This window comes from Amphiprion ocellaris, chromosome 17, assembly GCF_022539595.1.
Source record: "Amphiprion ocellaris isolate individual 3 ecotype Okinawa chromosome 17, ASM2253959v1, whole genome shotgun sequence".
In the NCBI taxonomy this organism is placed as follows: domain Eukaryota; kingdom Metazoa; phylum Chordata; class Actinopteri; family Pomacentridae; genus Amphiprion; species Amphiprion ocellaris.
The window spans coordinates 15,907,675-15,930,047 of NC_072782.1; the positions used below are offsets into that span (position 1 = coordinate 15,907,675).

General features: G+C 41.6%; 1 protein-coding gene across 2 annotated transcripts; it reads right to left on the reverse strand.

Moving 5' to 3' along the window:
- Positions 1-194: 194 nt before the first annotated feature.
- Positions 195-21,405, reverse strand: olfm1b (olfactomedin 1b). Of its 2 annotated transcripts, none has more exons than XM_023286903.3 (6): positions 20,852-21,405; positions 14,258-14,407; positions 13,361-13,516; positions 10,566-10,785; positions 5,042-5,148; positions 195-2,348 (listed from the first exon to the last, which is right to left on the reverse strand). In XM_023286903.3, the coding sequence occupies exons 1-6, from the start codon at positions 20,915-20,917 to the stop codon at positions 1,674-1,676; spliced, it is 1,374 nt and encodes a 457-aa protein (XP_023142671.1). In that variant the 5' UTR covers positions 20,918-21,405; the 3' UTR covers positions 195-1,673. The 2 variants fall into 2 exon arrangements, with proteins under 2 accessions (XP_023142671.1, XP_023142670.1); XM_023286902.3 differs by lacking the exon at positions 20,852-21,405 and adding an exon at positions 15,780-17,641.
- Between the last annotated feature and the right edge of the window lie 968 nt (positions 21,406-22,373).

A 22,373-nucleotide genomic window follows, 5' to 3' on the forward strand; every position in this document is an offset into this window, starting at 1 on the left:
ATGGTTTTAATGTTGTGGCTGCGCAGTGTATCATCACCTCTAGACTGAGGTGTTTCTCTGTGTAATCGCAGTGATGGATGACCAAAAAAGCAGGATATAAGAGCTCGGTTTTGATGTAAACGTGATCTCCATATTATCGGACTATGAGTGCCGTCACATTGCAGCTTGTAGTTTTTAAGGCAACAACCCGAGCGTCAGATTTCTCTGTTTTATTGACACGAATCATTAACTATCTCATCTCAGATACAACACATGTCCAGCAAAGCGCAAAAAGAGTGAAAAGCTTTTGTCCTCTGCAAGGGTATACATTTAAACAGCATTATCCTTCACTAGCAGTGGGGAGGAGTTGAGGGGGGATACATGACATGAGACAGGATTATCCTCTAAGAAAAACCCCTTTCCCTACTATAGGCTCATGATGTGAATTGAAGATAGGAGGACCAGGTTCCCAGGGTACAATACTTGATACATTCTGTTATTTTTTTTTCAAAGAGATGTGAGCTAGATAGATTCCTCCTACACAGTCCAAATAAACAAATACAGAGAGAGGCAAAACCGGTGCCAACAGTTACAGTGATACAAGAACATTTGAAAAATAAAGTGGTTGCAAAGAAATAGAAATAAACAAAACAAGAACTAAATGGAAAGAAGCAGGAAAAAAAGTAAATATCTCTGCAAATCCTCAAATCCCAAAGGTATTCTACCTTGTTCCCCCCTCCCACCCTACCTCCCTTTTTTCTTTTTTTTTTAATATATCATACAGTAAAAGACATTCAGAAGAGCAGACCAGAGTGATAGAAAACACTCATGCAAAGAAAGCCTTTTTCACACATAGTCACCAACACAGGAAAATTATTTCAAACAACAGCGCTGTCAACAGTCAGTGCCTTCAGGTCTTTTAGTGGATGTCGTTATTGTTGTTTTCAGTTTGTCTACAGACTTTTGATTTGCTACTGTACTTGATAAAAATGATATGACAGACTGCATCCATTAGGCTATCAAGTCTTCTGACTAGACTGACCTCCCACTTTTAGTCCTTGGAACCTGGGGATCCAACAGTTTATTAACAACAGTCTTCGTTTCAGGACCCCCATCGACCAACAGAAAAGTTCAGCGGGGAGGATTTCAGCAGAAGAACTGGAGCCGCAGGAATGAGCTTAGGTTGATATTCCCTTATATAAAAAAGGCGTGATGTTTCTTTTTTGGCATCTGTTCTGACTCTTTTTATTCTGATATATATTCTACTTTTACAATCATTTTCTATACGGCAAACAATTAAAGAGTTTCATTCCAAAGTAAAATACCTCTAACAAAATGATGGCAGCTATAAAATAAAGTCTACTAAGAGGAGCTATTAAATTACGACCTTTATTTACAAAACAGTTTTGTTTTTCTAACAATCATCTTTGATTTTGTGGCATGAATGGATATAGCTCTTTGCTATAATAAATATATAATCTTTTGGAATGAAACCCTTCAATTTTAGATTTTTTTTTTCATATGCACATTCAATCCACATTGCATTCACTGTTGATGCAGTCTCTCAGAAGTTATTTGATATCATAAATAGAATGATCTTTCCATAGAGTCTTTTCTTTCGCAGATATATTTTTGTATATAGTGAGATTTCTACACAGACAACATGTATTTATGTGTTTAATCCTTTTCCGCGGTTACAGTTCCTCTGAGCGGATGACGTGGAACAGTGTAACGTTGTAGAGAACCTGGTGGCCATTGTTCCAAGCATAGAGGGCGCGGTCACGCGGGTTGTAGTCCAGCATGGAGATGTGTGAGTACTTGTTCTGGAAGGCAATGTCAATGTACTCGTAAGTAGAGGAGTTGGTAGAGTAGGCATAGTAGACCTTGGTGCCTCCTGAGTATCCATTGGTGACATAGAGCGTGCCACAGATCATAAAAGATTCGCCAGCACTCCTTTTGGGGTGGTTGGTGGTCCAGCTCTTGATGATCTGCAGAGTGTTGGGGTTCAGCTTGCTGATGACAATATTGCCGGCATTCTGGTTGGTGGCGTAGACGGCCCACAGGCCTCCTTCATCCACCATCAGGTCAATGTCCGAGTGCCCTCCCCAGGCGTAGTGATACGCATTATTGAAGCCGGCGTAGTCGAGCTGCCGGGACTTGCTAATGGAGGAGGTACGGAAATCGAACTTGATGATGACGTGGCTCTGGAACTTGTTGAAGTAGATGGAGCCGTTGTACACCACCTGACCTGTTCCCGACCATGGGTGGGGCAGCCGGTGGGACGTGAAGTTGTCCGACGTCATGAAGTCCTGCATTGACTTGTACTCCCTCACGAAGCGGTTGTTGTGGTAACCATCCATGTACCAGACCTTAGCAGCATGGAAAGATAGAGAGAGAAGAATCTGAATAAAACACTACTTCAGAGCTAGAAATCCCTATCATCATCATTCGCCAGTGTGCCTTTGCGAATATCTGAATCTTGCATGCAGATCACACACGGAATAAATCAAATCACACTGTAAGCAAGCATCCCAATTAAGTTAGCGCTGAGACTTCCTCGAGGAGCAGGCGAAGCTGAGATCCGGCAGCTTCTGAATACAAACAGTCAGGATAACAGCCCCAGGGTGGCATGCGCCAGGCCCTGCAGGGATAATGCCCATCATTCCAGATAAAAGGCCTGTCTCAGCTGCTTCGACCCAGCTTCCTGCTGGCCCCTGTGGTGGTGGGCAGTGAGCTCTGATTCCGGATCCACTGGAGGCTCAAATACTTCCTCAATCTCAGTGGGACTGACAGACCTGAAGCCCTTCCCCTTACCTGGTTTAATGTGCTGCTGTGATTGACTTAAAAAATGATTCACATCAAGGAAGCAGGTCTCCATGGAGCCAAAAAAACACTAAGATAAGGAAAAGGCGAGATAAAAAGAAGCGGAGCAGGCCTGTCTGCTCCCTTCAATTAAACTCAGTCTTCCTTTTCTGCCCTTTGACAACACAGCACATCTTTCATGTGTTCTGTTCAAAATGTATTAGTTTCAACAAAAAAAAGTTGCCTTACAGGATGCTAAATATAATCTTAGTCAGCAGCGAGCTTCACCCCTGCTGATGAGAACTTTTGAATGTATAAAAATTATACGGCCTGTGTTGTCAAAACGGCTAGCCTTCAGAAGGCAAACTGTAACTGTAAATTTACACCGCTGCTGTCCTGCATGCTGCTGATTCCTCACAAGTTTTTATCCCCTTTACTCCCGGTGACATTGAGAGTCCTGTCTCTTATTAATGTGCCTCATAAAGCCGGAGCAGGAAGAGCATGTTCACGCTTAGCAGACAAATAAACTTTCTTTATACCCACCTCCCTCCCTTCCTTGTCTACAGGGCATCTTCTCGTTAAAACCGTATAGATTTATCCCTGGCATTTCATTTTAATGTGTTGTAGTAATGAAGGCAGGCCCGAGCCAACAGCAGCCCCGCTATGCAAAGGGAAATCAGATGCAATCAGCTGATGAAATAACAGTGACCAATTAACATGGCCTGTCATTACATTTCACTGCAGGAGTTGGCCTTCACCATGAGCAAGGTCAACTCTGACTTTGGAGTCTAGCAAACTATTTGTAATGCAGATCTTCAGGTATCTGAATGAGGTGAGGGTGGAGGGGTGCAGCAGGGTTCTTTCTGTTGTCTAATGCGTGCTTGATAAATAGTGTTGGGCTTTAAGTAATTATTATTTCCATTAAAAGCCAAGATGCCATATTCAAATTAGTGCTTTAATTTGACAAACAGTTAACAATCTAATGATATTATTCAGATTATTATCACACAAGAAAATCAGTAAATAAGCTGAAAACGGTGATGTTTTTGCTTTTGAAAGTATCAATCAAAATTGGTGCACATTAATTTTCTGTTGCTCAACTATTTACTGCAGATTACAACATGGAGGACGATTGACGACGATTCACTGCTGTTGTTTTCTGATGGTGTTTGGGTTTTGTAAAATTCCCAATGCAACAAGCTGCTTATATAACACCGACATGCACCGATCTGCCACAGTCCTAATACCACTGACAGGTGAAGTAAATAATATTGATCATCTGATTACTATGTGTTGTTCTGCAGGGAAACCTTGGTTCCTGGCATCTATGTGGATGTTACTTTGACATCTATTTACACATTGTTGCAGACCAAGCACACACCCCGAATGGCATCAGCACTCCCTGATGAATCCCTAAGTAGGATAAAGCACCACGCTACACACCAAAAACCACCCAGGAACAGCTCGAGGAGTATGACAAAGGGCTGCCCTCCAAACTCCCCAAATCCCAGTCAGATCAAGCATCCACAGGATACACCAAAACAAGCCCGATCCATTGAGGCCCCACCCTGCAGTCCACAGGACCCAAAGGATCCAGTGCCAACGTCCCAGTGCCAGACACCACAGAGGCCCTGTGTTTAGACAAATATAGATAGTGGCTGATTTGGGGTACACATTATAAAACTTTATGACACTGATACGACAAACATGGCTCTGGGTCTTTAGTTGGTAAAATCCCCACTATGTTCACCAGCTAGTTGCTAAATGTGACTGAAATTTAGATCTTTTAGCTGAAAAAGTTGCCTGCTGCTTCTGAAAATGATGCGTATGAGAGCAGTGTGACTGAACCAAAACAGTAAAGCTGTGGGCTGTAAAATAATGTGTTAAAAGACACCCAAGTGCTCCATTCAGCTGAGGGGAACTGCAGATTCATTCTCTTTAGACTGTTACCACCAGCGACCACTTTCATAGTACACAAACCCGAGTAGATTTACTGTTAATACAAAAATCCTAATTAGAGGAGCTTTAAGAGTTGAGCTGCACAACCCTTTTTATATCTACTTCTTCTGAATTGTTCACAAGCTGTTACTTTGCCAAGACAGAACAAATTGAAGATGGGCTGATCAAATAAGCAAAGAACAGAAATACAATAATTAATTCTTTGTGCAATGAACACAGTTTAGTTGGCACCAGAAAGCCAGACTCAGTAATGAATACAATATCATATCCCATCCAGACAACTGTGTGCAGTGGTGCATACCCGAGTATCTCCTTCAGGTGCCAGAGGGTCGGTCATCCAGGAGCCGAACCTGGACCCAGACGTCTTGATGGTGATGGGGTCGCTGATGCCCGTCAGTTTGCCGCATGCTGCAAGGAAAAAAATCGAGAATGGAACATGTACAGCTGCACCCCTCTGGGTATTTAGACTGATTCCGAATCCATTTCAAAAGCTTCGTTTTCATTACTTTAAATCCAAATGCCTGAAGGGTGAGGAAGTTGATGTCCAGCTTGTTGCTACGTCTCCTGCCTTTCTCTTGGTGTGATACAGGAGGTGCTTATTATTCGGTTCACACATGCTAATGCCTGTTTTACTCTCTCTGTGTGGACGTGTGAGAAGAGTGAGAGGATGAGAGAATAGGACAGGGAGAGCCTCTGAGTATTCCGCTCCCGTGTGCTACTTGTAAGCTGCTGTAGTGTTAATTAGTGTTGATTGAGGTGTTAATGTGAATTTGACAAAACTAACACTGGGCTGTGTGTCCCTCGTGACTGGGAGCCGGTCAGATAAATGCACCCTTTCTAATGAGCGCACACAGATACGAGGGACATGATTTTACAGAATAGCAATACTGGCGGCTCATCCATTGGTTCTTCAAACAACGCTTCACCAAGACAAAGGTCAATTAGATGATCTTGACGAGTTAATTTTACCACATAAATGTAATGAGTCGTCCTGATAAGCTAATTTAAAGAGCGGGACTGTGACGATGGCTCATTTTAGGTTTCCATTAGCATCTTTCTCTGTGAAGCGTCGCATCCATTAACCCCTTTCGTTAGAACCCCATTACCTCTCGTGCTTTTCATTGTTGTGAAATGTCATTTTAATCTGTAGTTACATGCTCTAGATTGAATTTTAGTCTCCTCTGCTTACCCTTTGTTACCTCTCTCTCTCTCTCTTTCTCTCTCTGCCACAGTCCTTTCTCTTACATAATAAAACTTGTGGTTTTGCATATGCATTCGTGCATCTGTATGTGCAGCATATGTGGTGCCTGTGAGAACGTGTGGGCCTCGCACCTCCATGGTGGCTGAGAGACAAACACATGGTCACATGAGCAGCATCTACTATTTCTAGTGGGGGCTGAGTCCCTTACATAACCCTCAGTGGGATTAGAGACCACATTAATACATTGGCCATTGATTTATTTAATTCTTTTCTCTAATCATGCCTCTATCTTTAGATGACACTACTATTGCAGGCTGCTGGGGAGCCCACTGATGGAGCTGCATTCTGGAGATGCACACATGGTCTAATCCCCTTTTGGCCTGAATTTGTCTGCAATGAAGCACAGGGCAAAGCACACGGAAAACCTAATGGGAACTGGAGCGAATATAACAAAAACACCACCAGCCCTTAGCCTGAATTGTAAGGATTTGGATATAGAATGAGCAATTGTGTCCAGAGGCTTCTGAATAAAGCACTACTTTTAAATTTAGAACAGTTTTGGCTATTTTACATTTGAAATTTGTATGTATCTTTGTTTTTCTCCGAGTTCCTCTCATTGGTTTGAAGTTGGCTTGGCTCAGTCAGAAAATTGTGATTTTGATTTCAATTTTTAGGAGTTAGTAAGATTTATGTAAAAGTTGTCGAGCATTAATCTAGTCATGATTAAGTTACCCCTCTAGATGTCAAAACCTGCTGACAGTTTTGAAAGGATTTGAAATAAATAAATAAATCGGGAATTATACCATTTATCTGAGCTAGAAACTGTAAAAACAGAAATATTTGAATTTTCAAATTTCCTGTCTTTGCAGTAAAATGAATCAAATTTTAAGCTTTAAATGGCGTCATTTCATCAAAAATATTTTTTATTCTATTTATTCATATTTTTAAAAATGCCAAAACAAAATCATATCTGCTCAAACTACAATCTGAGTATAACAAAAAAAAAAAAATCATGTGACAGTCACAACACAAAAATTCACTGAGTTTTTGCCTATACTGGGTTGAACCGCAGGCTGTGTTGACACAGAGCAGGGCAGGTAGGAGACGAGGATGGAACAAATTAAAATGTGTGATAACTGATCTACAGCATGTAAAGTCACCATCATTTTCCAGTATTGGTAGCACCTGTGGACACTGAAAAATGTTATACATGATGATTAAGGTTTTAATATTTTTGTACAATACGTTATCAAAGATATTCAACTTGTGTTTTCTCTTTTAGGAAGTAAAAAACTAAAGAACCAACTGTTTAACTGGATAAAAGCCGTGTCTGAGTTCTTTCTACTTCTAACCATGGATGTGGTCTTTCTATAGAGGTGCAGGACTTCATGCTGTATTGAAAAATGAGCCTGCTGTGAATAAAAATGTGACAGGAGCAAAAAACACCCAGAAACTACTTGGGGTTCACACATCATTGCCTTAATTAGTCATAAATGTTTTATACTGTAGAGAAATACTTCAGACTTGAAATCAGATTTTTAAAGACGGCATCATTGCGTTGTGTTTCTTGTTGTGACTGAGATGTCTCAATGTTTCCAGATATTAGCATTAAACCTAACGAGTACTATGTAATTATTACATTTAGGAATTAAACTTTCAAAGATTCCAAGCTGTAATAATCCGATTATTCTTTACTAAGGACATTGGTGAAAGTGAAGGCAACAAGAACGGGTGAGTTAATCAGCATAGAAATTAATAGTCAGTTAAACTAACTGTTAATGTACAACAACAGTCAGCTGTTGCTACTTGTAAAACCAGCTCAGTTTGGCAGTACTTTGATCTAGACAATATACTAAGCTTCTGTGTAGGCTGCGTGAGAACAAACAGTCATTTAACCACTCAACTGGCATAATCTCATTCAGCACGATTAGAAATATGATTTGGGTACTGAGTGATGCTACTAACTGTTTCAAATGGCTCCTAAATGCAGACAGTGTTTAACTTTATCGATTATAGTGTGCTAAATTTTGACTGTTTTCAGACTACTTTGACTATTCTAAATCTTAATCTCCTTTTAATTGACAGGGAAATTAGTTGTCAGGAACATGTCTGGTTTGTAATGAGAGAGAGAGAGATTAATTCTGCTCTCAGCAGATAAAACAGAGGAGAAAAAACAGTGGTAGCAGAGTGGCTTATGTGCCGGAGTGACCTTCCTCCTCCATTCATCAGTATTTCAGTGTGAAGGGGCTGCATTTGCCTGAAGCTCTCCGTGGCTCCACATTGCCGGGGCACAACACAGGGTGATTTATTTATTTGATTATTGCCCAGCAAGCTGGCATGTCCTCTTGATCGATGGCCATTGTGTCCCAGCAGCCATTGGGCTGTTAGTCTCTCCGGCACAAAACAGCTTGAAGGACAGCTCTGTGGGGACTCTAGTTACTCTCTTTCACTTTTCCTGCTCGCCTTCACTTTATCACTCTTTCTCCTTCCCAATACCACGTTCTGTCACTTTCTCCAGTGTCTCTCTCTCTATTACACAAGCGCCCAAATTTCTCCTGCCCTCTCCCGTTTTTCCTCCTGTTGTTCCTCGGATGCAAATGTGCACGGTGACCTTCGCTAGTGTAATCTCACTAACGGGAGTGTACTGGAGTGTGTTTGTGTGCGCTACGCATGAGTGCCTCTGCAATCGTGTGAAGATGAAAGGAGTAGCCACCCTCTGTTCTGCCGGAGCCAGTCTCTCTCGGGGTGACCTCGCCTTTATCTCATCTGATCTTGCACACACACACAATAAGTAACTCCCGCAGGCCTCTGCTCCCTATCTTTGGCAGGATGACCACAGATGTGAGGAGTGGCGTGCTCACTGAACTGGGAGTAAAAACACAGAATGGACTCCTGCACCTGGCCAGCAGGTAGTGGCAGCAGCTGGCCAGTAGAAAACAAAATAGCCGTGCTTGCAAAGATAAAGAAAAAAAAGCACTTTAGGAGCAACTGGTGAGCTGTGATTAAGCTTCTGTGTTTGTAGTCTATATATTTAATGCAACTACAATCACAGCATGTCGACTTTCTTTCCAAAAAAGAATAAATTGTAACCAAAAGCTTTTCCCAATCTCTTCCTGTCATCGTACACAGTGAATAATTTGAAACAGGAACACAATATACCCGTGATGTGCCGCGTGTAAGTGTCTCTGCTCTTGTAAAATATCTTAGTCACTGTAGTGTGGGTGTGCATCTATTAGCACTGTGGGCTGCGACAGAGGTGTGAAGAGACTGAGGCAGGGGCTAAAAGCTAAGATAAGACTGCGATGAGAGAAGTTGCAAGCTGAGGACTCATCAGCTCTACGGCTCATTCCTTCTGTATTCTGTCCATGTGCATGTTTGCATGTGTGCCTCATGTCGAATTGTGTATTTTAGTATTCTATTTCATCACATTAAGTCCGCAGATTCATTCAGAATTCTAAATTCAAGCAACATTTGCCTAGGTGTGTCAGATTCAAGTCAAAAGCAGCACAAGCTGAGGAACTAAAACCCAGAAAATGTCTGTTTTTTGGATGTTGGATGATACACGAATTGATCAGTTTAATCAATAATAACTATTATTTTGATTGCTCTTCTGTCATTTGAGCAATGCTTTCAGGACTAGTGTCTTGTGTCTGAGTGATAGAATGTACAAAATAAGGCTTCAAAGATATCACATTTTCACCTAATGTGCCTAAGAGAATATACGATAATGATATTTTTGCAAAATCTACACTAAATAAATCAAAAATGTAATGCTATCTGTCAAATTCCTCTTTGTCAATTGAGTGTTTTGTCTTTTGGCAAAAAAAAGCTAAGATATTTCATATACACATACTCTACCAGACAAAAGTTTGGACACACCTTCTCATTCAATGGTTTTTATTTTATCATGTTAAATATTGTAGATTAATACTGAAGACAAAAACTATAAAAGAATACATACGGAATTATGTTGGAAACAAAAAAATGTGAATCTTCAGTATTAATCTACAATGCAGAAAATAACACAAATAAATAAAAAGCATTGAATGAGAAGGTGTGTCCAAACTGTTGACTGATAGTGTATATATATAACTATATTATGCTCAAAATATGAGTCTGGAAAGTTGACAGAAGTCTGTATCCATAACTGGATGGTACATTGTCCCAATGTAATGTAATGTGCCAACCAGATATGTGCAATATTTTCATGAGTATTTTTAATATATTATCAGTATTTTATGTTTCAAATATCTCACTTATTAGCAATACCAGCATATGACAACACCACTAGTACATTAAGTTACTCCAGACTGCATGCATAGTCCTCTAATGGACTTCATCATTGGCTTACTTTGATAAAATATGAGAAAACCAACAATACAGTCCATTAGAAGACCAGCAGACACTAAACAGAAGCACAGAATGTAAAAAGATGGGGTGTTTTAATACTGTGAAATATGCATATGAGTGGTAAAGCATCACAGCCTCCTATGATGTTCCTGTCATGTGAATATGCCTGAGCGTCTCTTTCTGGCCATTCACAACACAGCTTGAGTCAGTGGGTCTACGTCGTGCATGCACATGTTTGAAGCAAAAGTGTGTGCCAACAACTTTCTGTGCCTACCTAATTTTTGCATGCATGCTCGGAGTCTCTCCTCAAGATTTGACACTCTGTTGTGGAGCTCCTCGTAGTCATAGGCCCCCATCTCCTCCTGAAGTTCGCTTAGAACTGACGTCAGATTCTGGACCTCCTCCTTAAATTGCAATACCAATTTGGCATCGGCTTTGTACTCCTCCAACACTGGTATCAACGGTCTAAGCTCCTCCATTTTCGCTTTTATGGCCTGAAAGGATTAGAATAAGCTCGGTTGAGTGTCATGCGCGACAAAAGAAGAGCCGCTGTCCATAAAAGAAAAGAAAAAAAAACACCTGTCTGAACCTGGCTACTCTAACTCTACCCTGCCTCTTCACTGACATGGCGACCCCCTGTTCGTGTCCGTGTTCAGTGTATTTTTTTTTTGTGTGTGTGAGCTGCTGTGTTTTGTGGGTGCAGGTGTTGTGTCTGAGCAGACAAACCCGGAGAAATATTCTCCACCCGCTGGACGATCAGAGCAGGTGGCTCCGTCCCGGCAGTGACCAGCCGTTAAAAAGCAAGCCCTCGGTACACCGACAACAATTGGGAAAGCTCTTTATTGGTCATCATCGTTTAAAATGCAACATCGTATTAAGGGTTACATGCTTTTACATGTCACACACAACAAAGTGTCTCGAATTTTACGTCTATAGTTTAGATTTGTCGAGTAACCAAATATGCATAGACAAAAGCCAAAGGAAAATAAAATGAATAACAGCAATTAATAATAATAATAATAATAATAATAATAATAATAATAATAATAATAATAATAATAATAATAATAATAATAATAATAATAATAATAATGTATTTACGTTTGAAAAAAGCTTTTAGATGGAAAACTTTGACAGCAGTAACATGCAGGAAGAGATCAGTGGTAGGTTGGTTTGGGAGAAGGGTGGGGTTTCTTAGTCTTAATGGTGCTAAAGGTAAATTAACTGTTTGACGCCCAAATGCTCTCAGTACTGTGGCCCAGTTCAGGGGAATCTGGAATTGACCTGCCTCTTCTTCCCTGTGGCTCTCTTTACATGTCTTAAAGTTAGCCCTGCAAGCAAGAAAATGACAAACTGTTGACAGGGGCTAGAGCTTGCTAACCTATCTAACAGACACACAAACAAACAAACGCACACACACTTAGTATATACACTTAGAGTTACAGAAGATTGCAGGCATGCACTGAATGTGGCAGCATGAGGATTCTGGTCCATGCATAAATGACCGGATCACACAGATGCATTAGTGTAGGTTAGATGGTATGAACACGGAAGCTGCTTTTGATTTAAAAGTACAGGTACACTTGTATTTGTGTGAGTAACTGCAAACAGGGCTGGGTATTGAACTGTAATACATTTTTGGTACTGTCTGAACTGAGTGGTATTAAATTTGTTGTCAGATTTGTAGTTTTTTTTTTTCACTTTTCTTGAGTGTAATAGTTCCTGATTTAAATTATTCAATGAGAGCTATGCTCATTTGTATTGGCGAGCATTTGGTAAATGAGAGATGAAATAATTAATTCTTTCCTTAACAGAAAAATAAATGTGAACTGATTTAATGTGAACCTGGTTAATCATTTTATTTAAAGTAGGGGTCAAACAATGTGGGTATGTTATAGGACCAATACCAAGTTTTAGTAACCAAGGAGACCAGTAACTGATAATTGCAATCAGTATACATTGGCAGGAAAAATGAAAATCTTGGTGTCAGAAGTGAGAATAATACAAATTTCACAACAAAATTTTGTTGCAATGGCTTTGTTCATTTATGTTTTATATATGTTTATTAAAGAGAACTTTGCAGCATTCATTATTATATTAATGGTGTTGATTGGCTGCCGCATGTGACTTGTAACCAATCAGATCTTGGGATATTAATGAAAAGACGCAGATGCATCAGAACCAGAGCAGCAAAGTTTCTGATTAATTTTAAAACATTTTAATTTCAAAACATACAATTTTATAGAACTATCAACAACAAAATCAACAGTAATCAGCAAAATGATAAATATCAGATCTGATAATCAGCCAGGCCAGTAATCAGTCACGCACTAATTTAGAGTCATTTTTCAAATTAAAAAAATGCCAAATTTTCTTTTGTTTTCAGGTTTTCAAATGTGGGGATTTTTTGTTTATTACATCAGAGTAAAATTCATAAATGTTGATTTGGTCGACTTGTTGGACGAGGTAAGTGATCTGATGACATCATCTTGGTACTTTTCACAATTAACTAACATGTTATATACAATTAATTAATACACTGAAGCATTTTATAGGAAAGTAAAGTGTGCAATACTCTGCCCTATTTGATAGAACACACATTCAAATGTTGAACTGGACATTAAACCTCTGAGGAAAAGACTTTAATATCTACAAGTGACTCTGAAGAAAGTGTGTCTAATGTGTAGAGATCTTCTACTCACTTTAAAAGGTAACACTCTGAGCTTATACAACATTTCACCGTGATGTTTAATTTGTAATAAACATAAGATGTCTCATTAAATTGTCTTCCATTTGATTTAGGATTCTATCAATATTCGACATGGTTTTTATTATGGAGTTGGTGTGAAATAGTGACATGAATTATTGCTGAATTTATGTATCCATTTATTTTACCTCTTTAATTATGCATGCTTTATGGATTCCTTGGTATGCAGTATGGTGGGTTGTGCAACTCTGAACCCTCTCCACAATGGAAACACACAAACAAGATGGCTGTTTATAATGAGCTACAGAGCAGCTATGAAGGGATGGCAGGTTGGGTCAATGGCTCAAGAACTGGCTGCGTACCTTGTATTGCTTGGCGATGTTCTGCTTGTGGTTCTCCTCCACCTGCCTGAACTTGGTCTCCAGACCGCGGAGCTGAACCTCCATCTTCTCTACGTATTGCAGGTCCCTCTGGGTGCGCTGGTCCAGCACCTGGATGGACTGCGTCATGTTCTGGACCTGGGATGCCATAAGGACACATCAGCCTGTCTGTATTTGTCGTGCTGTAATCTGAGCATGAGATGTAGTGAAAATGCAGCAGACTTTCAATATGTCTTTTTTTTTTTTTTTTTTGGCTTGGCGTTCTTCTTGCAGTGATTCACAAGCTCTTACGTCAGGCCAACTAGTCAGGGGCCTCAGACACATGGTGCAAGTGTAGAATGCCTACTGTTAACGCATTTGTTTTCTCCTAAACCGTTTCCATCCAGAAACTCCAGAAACGTGACTCATCTTCTATTTATTCAGGCGAGATCTGTTGATGTCTCTATGATCTGGCTGGTTATGTGAATAGCCTAATTAGCATTACTTTGGATTATCTCCATTTATTCATAAATGTGCTTAATTGTTCAATCTGTGTAAGAGTGGCAGTCTTAGCTCCCAGTCTATGGGTATTGAGCTAGATTGCATCATTAGATATGTTGCTTTGGATGTATGCAGTACAACAGAAACTCTCAGAGAGTCAGTGTATAGCTGCCTCCCATGATGCCTTGGGTTTCCAGGGAGCTCATTAGAGCTTGACTTCTATTCTTGTCCAACGGGCAGAGAGGTGATTGGAAGACCACAAACACGGTTAAGCCTTTATTCGTATGCTCTTTGTGTGTGAAAGAGGTAAAAAAAAAACTAAAAAAAAAAAGACTACCGGTGGTTACTCTGTGCCACTTTGATTGCCAGTGTGTTGCAGAGGAGTTAAACGATAATTACCTTCTCCAGCAGCTGCCTCAGTTGTTTGGTGCGGGCATCCCGTGAGCACATGGACTGCTGGGGTGCCACCACAGTGCAGACACACCGTCCCTCGCTATCCTGGGCCGAACTGTACACCTGCCACGACTCCTCTGGGTTTGCTGGCAACACCTGAGTAGCAAAGGAGTGGATAAATAGTGATAAAAGTGGAAGAGGAGGGCAGCAACGACGGGAGGGTGAAGGGTGACACATCCTCGTGTTTGCCTGTGAAATGACAAAGGAGGACACTTAGCTGCGATTTGCCCTTCGAGTGTTGTGTGCTTGTGCTTGATGCTGGAGTTCCATCTGGACACCACAAACCATCAGGCTCCACCCATCCTGCACTATCGCACTGTATGTTTCGAAGCCACACAAAGGGGGAAAACGCAGCCAATCGCAGCAGCAGAAGCTACTTCCATTATTCAGTGGGTTGGGTGTGTGTGGAATCTCAGGAGTATAATGCGTGACATCAGGGAAGGCAACACCGGGTACCAACCTGCTGATGGACAAGACTGATGGGGGTGACTCTGAAGAAGATTTTTTATTTTTTTATTTTATTTATTTATTTTTTTTATCAGTGCATCAGCGATAAAATCACTGGACAGAGCTACTGATTGTTTCAATTAGTGGCAGGGAGTGACTTCACAAAATCCAAAAGGAGCAGCAAATTACACTGACTGTCAGCCGGCTGCAGTTTCTAGCAAAAGATGTGCTGACAAGACACAGAAAACCTCTGTAGCCTCCTACTCAGTTTGCATGACTACACTGGTCAGAAATGGCCAAATAAAATTCCAGGAGTCTTGCATTTGGAAAAATGCATGAATCCCCTCAAAAGCATGAAATAAAAATTGAGAAAGATGTTACTCCACTACATCCACTGCTTTCATTAATGCAATTGCATCCAAGCTTCATTGTTTCTATTTCAATGCTACCTTCCATTTGACCGAGCGCTCACAGTATTATCTCTGGCACAGAAAGAGCCCCCAATCTGCCAGGATTCTGACGGAGAAAACCTTCATTTTGACTCTCTGCCTTGGCTTTGAGCGCCTCTCCATTCACACACACACACACACACACACACACAAACACACACACACTCACCGTGAAATGAAGAATGAGGACTCCCTGCTGTTTCAGAGGAAAGACAGAACACAGCTATCACATTTTTTCCTCCTGTCAATTTCCTAATTTTCCACACGGATCTCTTATTTATATCGGTATCAGAGAGGGAAATAAAATAACCAGCTGACAACTTTCCACTCAGTGCAGCAGCCCAGTGGCATCTGGAGCAACATCAAACGCAAGAAGAGAAATCTATGATGCCTCTCCAAGTCTTTTACTTTTGCATGCGCCTGGCAAGCGCATGACAGATTCTGACTCTAAATTATGAACCAAACGCACCCGAGCGCGCACATATGCTGCCTATATTTGGATTGCAATTTACCAGCAACACTTTCATTCAGAAAAAAAAAACAGTCAGGCGCAGGGGATACGTGAAACTTACTCCTGTGCTCCGGTCTGGATACCCTCCCTGTGCCGCCGTGAGCTTGGTAGTATTGAGCCCCACCAGAGAGGGGAGGGTCTGCGACATCCAGTTGGTAATCATCGCCATGGTGCTGAGCACGACGCCGATCTTCAGCAAAGGCACCGACATCTTTGCGCTCTGCTTGGACTTTTATTTAAGCCGTCTTCATTCTACAGACTCCGGAGAGAAACAAGGAAGGCGAGTCATGTTGCCCAGAGAAGCCTGATGTTTCACCCGGGACTCCGGCTTGGCTGGTCTTTTTTTGGACATCTCCAAGGAAGCAGTGGCGGCGGACGGACGCGGTGGTGGAGACCGAAACGGGAAGGTCGGAGATGAAAACTGCAACACTTGATCCAGTGGAAGGTCTTCAAAACACGGGGTTAAAAACCGAGAGCGGCTGTTGGAAACGTCCTCCGGATAGCTCCTCTTTCTGCGTTGTCCCGCACACTGCTGCCTCTCCAGTTCACCGTTACTATTTCGTTCACGCCCGACGGTCCGCCTCCTGCCTTGGTGCGCTCTGTGATTAAGTGCCACTGACTACACACACAGGCGGCTCCAAATGGATGCGAGGAGGAAGGAGGAGGTACTACGGATCTATCTATATCCCCAGACGCAATGATGTCAGCCAGGTTGGGGTCCGCTCATGGTACTATCTTGGATTGCGCCTGAGTCGCCCGTAGTTGCCCGACACAGACTGTCCCCCTGAGGGGATGGCAATGAGCAGTGCAACTGAAGTCGGCTAACAAAGATGCTGAGGGATTATTTATGAGACAATGACGTTTCTTTCTCCACTGCCCCAAAAGGAGAGAAGGTTCTCTGGCATAGGAGCGAAACCTGCTCGGATCACGCATGGTAAAGCTTGTCGTTTTCACTCAAACAATCAGTGCACGGTGTGGCTGCACGGTCCTGCACGTCAGAAATACTCACAGGACACTCGTGCAGGATGTCGCATTGCAATGGCAGTGAGTTGGTAGGGCTCGGAGTATGTTTTATTGATGGGATGCTGGATGCCTGCGGCTCGATCAAAGCACCGAGCTTTTAATTCGTGAGACTCTGGCGCCATCGTGCAGCTGATTTTGGCGTTGCTGAAATCGAAAGAGGAGGGGTTTAAAAATGCAAGCACAAGCCCACAACATGAAAAATAGATTTTTTTTTTTTTTTTTTTTAATCATAAGAGAGTTAGAGTCTATTTTTCGCTTTTACGCATGAAATTATTTGGACTGAAAACAATGTTGGTGCATTTGCATATGGAGTTGAGTGCATCTTTTAATTTAGAATTACATGTTGCACTGCAAGCTTGCTTATTTTGACGGTACAAAGTACAAAGAAATGGCAAACAATTACTTTATCTGCTACTTAAAAGTCTCCATCAACAGGCCTGTTGGGATATGCTCCAGCCTGTGGGCTAAACTGTAGCACTGCATGATACATGAGGTCCCCAGAATAGCAGGAGGGGCTCCGAGTTCACAGCTATTTCTGTCTGCTCCATAATGCACTTTTCTAGTAAACTGAAAGATGGAGGGAAAGTTTGTGCTCCCCGCTGATTTGTATTTGTCCTGCCCTCTCTGCTCTCTCTCTGTCTCTCTCCGACCTCTCTTATCTCTTCCTCATGGCCTCTGAGGTGAGAGCTCAGTGAAGATGGCTTCACAGATTACAGTGAAGTATTGACAGGGGTCAGCTCACTGCTGCGCACTGATGTCCTCTCCAGCCTAGTCTGTGTAACATGGTGTACTTCAGCAAAGCACAGCAGGGGTCTCTAATGGCATAGCTTTCAAATGGATATAGTCAGTTTCTAATATTCATATGTGTGGATTCTATTTAGTAGCAAAACAGGTGAGCCAAACTGTTTTAAAAAAATAATGCTTTTAAAATTCAATGCTCATTATTAAATCATAATGGAAACCACGGGTGCAAAGATAAAAGATGTCTGATTCAGTCAATCATGTGTCAGACAGTCAGACTTTTTATATCAAGAGTGATTGATGAAGAGATTTATAAATTAAACACTTTCATTAGAAATGCATACAGCTCTTTTTGCACAAGGATCAAGTGGAGCTTTATAATTGTCTGCAAGAGACCAAATGTGGAGACAGAATAGGAGCACTTGCACAACTCTGATATAATAAGACTGTGTCATAGATGTGTTGCTTAATTTTTACAGTAAGTTTTAAAGAGTGTGGGTTTGTCTTTAGTGTTATTTTTAGCTAACAGTGTCTGATAAAAATCACGATTTAAGGTATAGGTGAAGAGTGTGGATGTATCATTCAACACAAGTCCATATCATAACAGAATCAACAAACAGGAGCTTCTGAAATGACCAACAAACACCAAAAAATAGAGTGTGACCACTTCATAAAAGCCATTTTTTTTGACTGGAGTATTGTGCTATAGTGAACACATTTTTGTATTGTATATGTACAGAAGGATAACCTCCCTGTCACATTCAGTATCCAGTGTAATAAGTGTTCATAAAGCAGCGAAAAATCACATTTCCAGCCTGCAAGTGCACTACAAAATGCACCGTACCTCCACCTACTCTTCTTCTGCTCGCGTTCTCTCGCTCTCCCTCTCTCTCCACCCCTCCTTTGCTTCGTCGCTCAGCCAGCCATACTGAATAATAAATAGCTTCAACCCCAGCTGCCAATCACACCACGCATATTGCAATTCAGCTCCACTCCGTCTCAGTTTCTCACATAAAAACCCGCTTGTTTTTTTGGTTTCACACGTTAAAAAGCCCTCAACCGTTTTGAAATGTTCCCCTTTGCTGGAAGCTTTTTAAGTTTCAAAACTTGAGCAGCACAGAGGTGGACATGTTGACAAAATAGATTAGGTTGTCTTTATGTGAATTCGAAAATTAATGCTATCCTTTATGTAAAACACCCACACATTAATGATTAATTACTAATCATGCATGCAACCTAAAAGCTTAGCATGTGCTGGTGTTTGACAGTAATTTCTCCAGGTTGATCGTTTATAGGGCGAGTTATGGGATGTAGGTTGCGTGGTGGCAAAGGGGTGGCTGTGGCAGCACCATCTGTTTAGTCAGGTGTCAGAGAGGCTTTAGGATGTGGGCCTGCAGCCATGGGGGAGCCGCTAGGTGAGGAACAGATGCCATTCTGGCTGCTTACTATTCTTCTCCGTGTCAATGCCAGGCAAATCCTTCAGCGGAGGGGGAAGAGGTGAATGAATGTGGACAGAATTAAAGAGGAGAGGGTGCCACTAATCAGGCGTCTCCCTGCTCCTTAGGCCAGATGTTAAGAACAGAGCCGCAGCTGCAGCACCTCCGTCTGAAACTGTGCGAGACTTCTCGAGCAAGGTGGTTAATGTGGTCATTAAGAGGGCGTTACTGCTCAGCATCAGCAGTCGAGGCCATACTGCATGGGTGGCTTTTTTTTTTCTGATGAGTAATCTGGCAATAAAAAGGCTCTCTAGTGTCTAGATACACCTCTCACTTTTTTTTATATCTGTCTTCAAACCGAGATGAGATGTGGAGAGGCCTTTCTTTCCAGTGTGCTGTGGGTTTGTGTGTAACAGAGGCCGAACAAATAGAGCCTGTCAGTGTATCTTGTCTCTTCTGCTCGCCTGGAAGGGAGCAGACGGGCAAAGCTTGTGGGCTAATATCGACTTACCTTCAAGCAGACGACACGCACTCTCAGGTCATCAGACTGTCACTGTAACGTGGGCCCTGACCCGCGCCGTGCACGACTCCACAGCGGCTGTCATGAAACACTAAGTGAAACCAGCTTTCTTCTCCCACTTCCCCCGTCTGACTGATGGCTTCTATCAATCTGTGCAAATAGCCCCATTGTTCAATCGTGTCAGCATTTTTGTGCACTCTGCAGCTGCACTGTGTCCGCTTCTGATTATAGGCTGCACATTACAACTTGCTGCCTCAGTGTAAAAAGATTTTTTTTCCTCTTAAATAAACTGTGTGTGAGGGTACAACTTTGTTAAATCAAACTCCATGTGAATGTCAGAACCAAGCTGTTGCTCTCGCAGCACGCCGGCATTTCTCGTAAATTTGTGGAAATCAATCGCTGACATATTTCTGTCAAGGCAATATTACGCCAATATTGTTCTAACACATTATTTATCAGGGCCAGCAGGGTTTGCAGCAACCTACTTCCAACACATTTGTATTGAGTTTGTCACTTGGAGTATATCACAGATCCCTGGGAGCAGATATTAATTTATTGATAGTACCTCAGAGCCACATTTGATTATTTTTTTCTCCTTCCGCCTCCAATTACCAACCACAATTGGATTCACGTAACAGTATAGCTCATGAAATATGACTTTGTGACTCAAGCAAGGGCAATTAAATCATCAAATTCCTCAGTCTGGTGGTGGCAGGGGCCTGGCAGTAAATAAACACCACCTCCCTCACTGTGTCTTCAACTGCCTAATGTTGATATTCATTCACAAAGGCAGCACTTTAATGCAACATTGGCTGCTGTATGTGTTGCATAAAGTAACTACTGGAGGATGACACATATTTTATTGGTGGTAATTTTGTTTACATTGCTGGACTAAATGTCCTTTCCCCTTCACACAGCCAGTCACAGTGTGGTCATTGAGCATGCTCAGAGCGCCTTCTGTGAGACACTGCATTTGATTGTGGAGCTCACTAAAGAGCAACAGCCCACCATTCAATCTCTTTTTTTTTTCTTTTAAAGGAGAACACATTGCTCTAGAATATCGCTGCAGTTGATGACCATTTGCTAATGAGGAAATTGACCGATCATGCAATCTTTTCCCCCCCTCTCGCTATATATCTGGCCCGGTTTGCTTTGGCGGAGATACCGAACAAGAGGGCTCTATTTGTCAAAAAAAGAGAAAAAAAAAACCCACCAATTTCCACATCTTGTAATCCTGCCCGTTAATCTGTTTAAGGACTAATTCAGAGAGGCTCTTTATGCGAGGTAACCCGGGTAATCTCTCCATCTCTGCGCGGATCTCCAATGAGCCAATTAACCGCGTTTTCTCTGCTTTTTTAAAACATTTTAAATACAAGAGGTGGGAAAATGGCGTTTTAAAAAAAAAAGACCTACTTGGGTGAGTTCTGTGCCCATGAAGATGAGGAGAATCAGAGTCAGGAGCTTGCTCGCTGGCTGCATCTCTTGCCTCCGGTGTGTGGACCAGCGGTCTCACATGCAGATCCAGTCCCTTTGCGTCCCCCCGCACAGCAGTCCTCTCTCCTCTCGGCTCTCTTTTCTGCTTTATTCTAGCGCGCCGCGAATTCTTTTCTTATTCTAATTATTATTTTTTTTAATCCCTCAGCAGCCCGGCAGCAGAAAGCGGTAAAATCTGTTCGGCGGAATCGTCTCTGTGCATATTCAGTTCATATCGGGAGCCTATCTTCGGTGCCTCTCCTCCCCTCCGGTCGTGGCCGATACTTATTTATCGCTGCGACGGAGCGCACTTGGTGAACATCGGGCTGGAAAAGACGCGCAAACACGCTCGCATACACGGAGATAAACGTTCACTGATATTGCCAAAAGTTTACCTCCCCGCCTCAAGCTGCCGTGTAAGCTCTCGGTGAAAAAAGGGGGAGAGTGACGGCGCTGTTCATGGTGCTGAAAGCGGATGTTGCATGCGCAGAGAGGGAGATTCAAACTGGCAGCAGAGGCAGCAGACAGCGCCAAACCAGGAGGGCTCCCAGCCAAATGACCTGCACTCCGAGACGGAACGCAAGACACGCAGTGCCACTGCTCTGTTAAATGCATGAGTACAAGATTCAAATAAGAACCGAATGATTGCAGTGAACCTTTGAAGTTGCAAACATTGTGTTAATGGATTTAGTTGACATAATAATGCTGCATCAGGTCAATATTGTGTCCAGTTTGAACTCAAATTTCTGCATTGGTTGTTTGTTTTCATTGTCATTAAAGTTTTTGTTGACTTTTCTTCCCACCACTTAGTCACAAGATGAAAGTTTAAGTTCACTGATTCGTGTTAAACTTCAATAATAATAATAATAATAATAATAATAATAATAATAATAATAATAATAATAATAATAATCCATAATTCTTACATACATTTCTTGGAGAGTGAGGATGCTTCTCTGATGCTTAAAGTGGCAAGCAATGTTTTGTTGGATTCTAATTTTGAATCAACTTAATATTCTGTGTAATCTAAACCCAAATTTTTGCAGCATTTTTATTTTCTTTGGCATTAAAGTGTCTTCCCTCCTCCCCCCCCCCTTTTTTCCCTATCATCTAGTAGCAAGACAACAATTAAGATTTGCTTCTTTATGTCAAGTTGCAAACCTTGTTTTGTTACATTGATATAATTATGTTGCATCAACTTAATATTGCGTCCAGTTTAAACTAAAATTTATGCATTGGTTGTTTGTTTTTATTGTCATTAAAGTTTTATTGACTTTTCTTCTCACTACTTAGTCACGAGATAAAATTTCTAACTCACTGATTTATGCTGAACTTAATATTAATGTTGCAACAGCTTAATATTTTGTGTAATTTAAGCTCAGATTTAATTTAATGATTTAAATGGACTTTTTAAGCTGCAAATATTTTTGTTGTGTTGGTTTGACATAATCATTTTGCATCA